A 5,807-nucleotide genomic window follows, 5' to 3' on the forward strand; every position below is an offset into this window, starting at 1 on the left:
CACTTTTTACTCTTTTGTTTCTTTAACTTTTAACTAACACACTAACTCTTTGGATTTTTGCTTAAGCCAACTAACATTTCACTTCAGCCATGGATTGAAGTGTTATTGCCTTTCTGGTGTTGTGTGATTCTTATGCTTTGGTTGCATGTCAGGTACAAGGAGAATTACACCCACTTTTTGTGAACAAGATGAAAGAACCCTCAGAAGATTAAGAAGAGCTGAAAGAGGGAAAAACATTATTGGAGAAGAGGATTCAGAAGGAGAAGACCAAGTCATGGAGGGAAATTCACATAACCATGCTGAGGGAGTTGCCAACAATAACAACCCACCTCAAAGGAGAGTTCTAGCTTCTTACACTCTCCCAAACCCAAGACACTGTGGGAGCAGTATACTTGCCCCCAATGTTCATGCAAACAATTTTGAATTGAAGCCTCAACTCATCACCCTCGTGCAGAATAATTGCTCTTATGGAGGAGGCCCCCTTGAGGACCCAAATCAACATCTATCTGTATTCCTAAGAATCTGTGAAACTGTCAAGACAAATGGTGTGCATCCAGATGTTTACAAGCTGCTATTATTCCCATTTTCTTTGAGGGATAAGGCATTTCAATGGCTAGAGACATTTCCCAAGGAAAGTATCAACACTTGGGATGATCTGGTGAACAAATTCCTATCAAAGTTCTATCCGCCTCAGAGGATCATCAGGTTAAAAATAGAGGTGCAAACATTCACTCAAATGGATGGGAAAACATTGTATGAAGCATGGGAAAGATACAAAACCTTGATTAGAAAATGTCCACCTGAGATGTTCAGTGAATGGGATAAACTTCAAAATTTCTATGAAGGGTTGACTGAAAAATCTCAAGAATCCTTAGATTACTCTGCAGAAGGCTCGCTACAATTAATGAATACAGCCGAAGAAGCTCAAAATCTCATAGACATGGTGACAAATAACCAATACTTCTTTGCTCATCAAAGGCAACGTCAACCCGTTCAAAAGAAGGGTGTGTTGGAACTAGAAGGAGTGGATACTATCTTGGCACAGAACAAGTTGATGCACCAAAAAATTCAGCAACAAATGGAAATGATGGCTAAGAGAATAGATGGCCTCCAACTTGCTTCAGTGAGTACAACAAACCAGGCTTCGATTGAATGGGGTCAAAATGAAGCAGGCAATGTTAAGCAGCAACAAGAACAAGTTCAATACATGCAAAACACCTCAAGTTCATTTCAAAATGACTTTCATGGTGACACATACAACTCATCCTGGAGGAACCACCCCAACCTGAGATGGGGTGATAATCAAAACCAGTGGCAGAAGAACAACAACTCCAACCATTCCCGCAACACACACAACCAAAACCACTCATCTAATAACACTAACCAATACAAGAAACCACAAAACACATATCAACCACCTCACCACAATCCACAAACTCATCAAAATAGCATTTCTGCACTAACATCTAACCCCCAAAACTACCACACTACCCCTACAAACAACTTCCAGCAACCACATTCTACCCCATCATACCACCAATTGACCATCATGAAAGTAGACTTTCAAGTCTTGAGGCAGCCCTACAAGCAATTGCTCAGTCCACTCAAAGCTTGATCAAAGTGCAAGAGAGAAATGAAGCTACCATGAAGAGCCTTGAACGGCAAGTGGGACAATTGGCTAAACAAGCTGAACGGCCAACCAATATCCTCCCAAGTGACACAGTGCCCAACCCAAGAGAAGAATGCAAAGCTCTTCAGTTGAGAAGTAGCAGAGTAATCAGAGAAAGTCCTAACAAGGAAGTAATAAAACTCAAAGAGCAAGGCACATCAAGCAAGCAAGATGAAGACAAGATGGCAATACCTCAAGAAGGAAAAGAAGATGAAAAGTCACAAAGCAAGACACCCACTCCAGACAACCACCCCAATAACAAGGAGAGTGTGAAGCCACAACAGGAGAACAAGAATGAAGGAGTGAAAGCCTATGTACCCAAGCTTCCATATCCAACCAGGATACACAAAGGAACGAAAGATCAACAATTCCCAAGGTTCTTGGAAATCTTTAAGAAACTTGAAATCAACATCCCATTGGCGGAGGCCTTGGAACAAATGCCACTATATGCAAAATTTCTTAAAGAATTAATCACCAAGAAGAGAAGTTGGCAAGAGAAAGAAACAGTGATTCTTACTCAAGAGTGTAGTGCCATTATTCAAAGGGGACTGCCACCAAAACTCAAGGATCCAGGCAGCTTTCTCATACCATGCACAATTGGGAGTATAGCCATTGACAAATCACTCTGTGACCTGGGAGCAAGTATTAACTTAATGCCCCTTACCATGATGAAGAAAATGATGATAGAAGAGTTGAAACCCACAAGGATGTCACTCCAACTTGCTGACAGATCTATCAAAATACCAAATGGTGTAGTTGAGAACCTCTTGGTGAAAGTGGGGAACTTTATATTTCCAGCTGATTTTGTGGTCCTAGATATGGACAAAGAGGGGAGCAACTCAGTTATCCTCGGAAGACCCTTTTTAGCTACAGCTAGAACAATCATTGATGTGGAAAAGGGAGAGATAATTTTCAGAGTACATGATGAGCAAATGACCATAAATGTCTTTAAAGCAATGCAACACCCCGTTGAGAAAGAGAGTTGCATGAGAATTGATGTAGTGGATTTTTTGGTTGAAGAAGTACTTGAACTAAACTATCAAGTGAAACAGGAGGAAGTCCAGGACATCCAAGGACAAGAAGAGAACAAATTGGAAACACCAGAGGAACCAAGTGAAGCTAAGAAAGAAGAGGCACCACAACAAGAGTTGAAACCACTACCCCCTCATCTTAAATATGCATTTCTTGGTGAAAAGAACAGCTTCCCAGTGATCATCAATTCTACATTGAGTGCTGAGGAAGAAGAAAAGCTACTTGTAGTTTTGAGAGCTCACAAAGAAGCATTGGAATGGACCATTGATGACTTGAAAGGCATAAGCCCCGCCATATGCATGCACAAAATACTCTTGGAGGAAAATTCTAAACCAGTAGTACAACCTCAGAGAAGATTGAATCCCACAATGAAAGAGGTGGTCCAAAAAGAAGTACTGAAGCTATGTAAAGCTGGGATCATTTACCCCATCTCTGACAGTCCATGGATTAGCCCAGTTTAAGTAGTACCCAAGAAAGGTGGGATGACTGTCATTGTCAATGAGAAGAATGAGCTTATTCCAACAAGAACAGTGACTGGATGGAGGATGTGCATTGACTATAGGAGGCTGAATGATGCCACACGAAAGGACCATTTTCCCCTTCCTTTCATTGACCAGATGCTGGAAAGACTGGCTGGCCATGCTTATTACTATTTCCTTGATGGATACTCTGGGTATAACCAAATCGTAGTTGACCCCATGGATCAAGAGAAGACCTCCTTTACCTGTCCTTTTGGAGTCTTTGCTTACAGGAGAATGCCATTCGAACTGTGTAATGCCCCAGCTACCTTTCAGAGATGCATGCTATCAATCTTCTCGGACATGGTAGAAAAATTTATTGAAGTCTTTATGGATGATTTCTCTGTCTTTGGTGATTCTTTCAATACTTGCTTGCACCATTTTACCCTAGTCTTGAAGAGGTGCCAAGAAACCAATTTGGTTTTAAACTGGGAGAAATGCCATTTCATGGTACTCGAAGGCATTGTTCTTGGTCACAAAATTTCAAGAGAGGGTATAGAGGTTAACAAGGCAAAAGTAGAAATTATAGAAAAACTTCCTTTACCAACTAGTGTGAAAGCTGTTAGAAGCTTCTTAGGGCATGCTGGATTCTATAGAAGATTCATCAAAGATTTTTCCAAAATAGCAAAGCCACTAAGCAATCTGCTGGTGGTAAACAACCCTTTCCTCTTTGATGATGAATGTAAACATGCCTTTGAAACTCTAAAAGCTAAGCTCACCACAGCACCAATCATCACACCCCCAAGTTGGGGATTGCCTTTTGAACTCATGTGTGATGCAAGTGACCTTGCAATTGGTGCTGTGTTGGGGCAGAAAAAGGAAAAGAAGCTTCATGTTATCTACTATGCAAGTAAAGTGTTGAATGAAACTCAAAGAAATTACACTACAACAGAGAAAGAGTTGCTAGCTATGGTATATGATTTTGATAAGTTTAGACAATATTTGATTGGATCTAAAGTTTTAGTATATACTGACCATGCTGCTCTTAAGTATCTTATGTCAAAACAGGATGCCAAACCAAGGCTAATCAGATGGGTACTGCTCCTACAAGAGTTTGACATTGAGATAAAGGATAGGAAAGGTAGTGAAAATCAAGTTGCTGACCATCTATCAAGGGTGCCACAAGATGCATGTCAAGACAATCCTCAATCAATAAATGAAGAATTTCCAGATGAGCACCTCTTGCAAATTCAACATATCCCTTGGTTCGCAGACATGGCCAACTACAAGGCAGGAAGGATCATCCCACAAGAATACACAAAATAACAAGTCAAGAAGTTGTTACATGAAGCCAAGTTCTTCTTCTGGGATGAGCCATTTCTATTCAAAAGATGCCCAGATGGAATGATAAGAAGGTGTGTACCGGAGGTTGAGATGAAGGACATACTATGGCATTGTCACAACTCAAGCTATGGTGGCCATTTTGGAGCTGAAAGAACTGCTGCAAAGGTGCTTCAAAGTGGCTTCTACTGGCCTTCCATCTTCAAGGATGCTAGAGACTTTGTGATCCATTACAATGAATGTCAAAGAACAGGAAGTTTGACAAAGAAAAATAAGATGCCTCAGAAGTTCATTTTGGAAGTGGAGCTCTTTGATTTGTGGGGAATAAACTTCATGGGACCCTTTCCTCCATCCTATACATTCAAATACATTTTGGTGGCAGTGGAGTATGTTTCAAAATAGGTAGAAGCAATAGCCACCACTACATATGATACCAACGTGGTGTTGCAATTCCTAAAGAGAAACATCTTCACAAGATTTGGAGTACCCAAGGGACTTATAAGTGATGGAGGAAGCCACTTCTGTAACAAGCAATTAAATTCTCTACTCCACAAATATGGAGTTACTCACAAAGTGGCCACACCTTATCACCCACAGACAAATGGGCAAGCTGAGCTTGCTAACGAAGAGCTAAAGAAGATCCTGGAGAAAACTGTGGGAGCAACAAGAAAGGATTGGGTTAGGAAGCTGGATGATGCACTTTGGGCATACAGAACAGTATTCAAAACGCCCATAGGAAAATCTCCATTTCAGCTGGTGTATGGGAAAGCATGCCATCTCCCTGTGGAGCTTGAACACAAGGCCTTTTGGGCCACCAAACTTTTGAATTTAGATGCTCAAGCAGCAGGAGAAAAGAGGTTACTACAACTCAATGAATTAGAGGAATTCAGATTGGAGGCATATGAAAACGCCATAATATACAAAGAAAGAGCAAAAAGGTGGCATGACAAGAGGATATCCCAAAGGACATTCGAACCAGGTCAAAAGGTGTTGCTATTCAACTCAAGACTGAAGATTTTCCCTGGAAAGCTAAGGTCTAGATGGACTGGTCCATACACCATCACCAAAGTATCCCCTCATGGCTATGTGGAATTACTTGATGAAGCTTCAAAACAGACTTTCAAAGCCGATGGACATAGGGTGAAACTTTATCTTGGTGGCCCCTGGAGCAAGGAAGAGAATGTGCAACTCTTAGCATGAGCAAGGAAGCTGCATTGTCGAGCTAAGGACAATAAACAAGCGCTTCATGGGAGGCAACCCATGCACAGGAGTTCTCTTTTATTGTTATGTTTTAGTAGTCAATAATG

The 5,807-nt window shown here is 41.1% G+C and overlaps 1 protein-coding gene across 1 annotated transcript; it reads left to right on the plus strand.

Moving 5' to 3' along the window:
* The first annotated feature begins 274 nt into the window (after nucleotides 1–274).
* Nucleotides 275–3,476, plus strand: LOC148580439 (uncharacterized). The gene is made up of 4 exons (XM_088492198.1): nucleotides 275–705; nucleotides 979–1,198; nucleotides 1,600–2,925; nucleotides 3,453–3,476. Exons 1-4 carry the CDS (start codon nucleotides 275–277, stop codon nucleotides 3,474–3,476), a joined length of 2,001 nt encoding a protein of 666 aa, XP_088348324.1.
* The last annotated feature ends 2,331 nt before the right edge of the window (nucleotides 3,477–5,807 follow it).

The sequence above is a fragment of the Arachis ipaensis genome, chromosome B10, assembly GCF_059453495.1.
Source record: "Arachis ipaensis isolate K30076 ecotype BB chromosome B10, ASM5945349v1, whole genome shotgun sequence".
Taxonomy (NCBI): Eukaryota; Viridiplantae; Streptophyta; class Magnoliopsida; order Fabales; family Fabaceae; genus Arachis; species Arachis ipaensis.

Bases quoted from the DNA above. Each gene is read 5' to 3' on its own strand.
- LOC148580439 (XM_088492198.1), top strand. From the start codon at position 275: ATGGAGGGAAATTCACATAACCATGCTGAGGGAGTTGCCAACAATAAC. The intron at 706-978 runs GTTAAAAATAGA...TGCTCATCAAAG, and splicing joins CCGCCTCAGAGGATCATCAG to GCAACGTCAACCCGTTCAAA. The intron at 2,926-3,452 runs GTAGTTTTGAGA...CTTTGCTTACAG, and splicing joins AGGAAGAAGAAAAGCTACTT to GAGAATGCCATTCGAACTGT.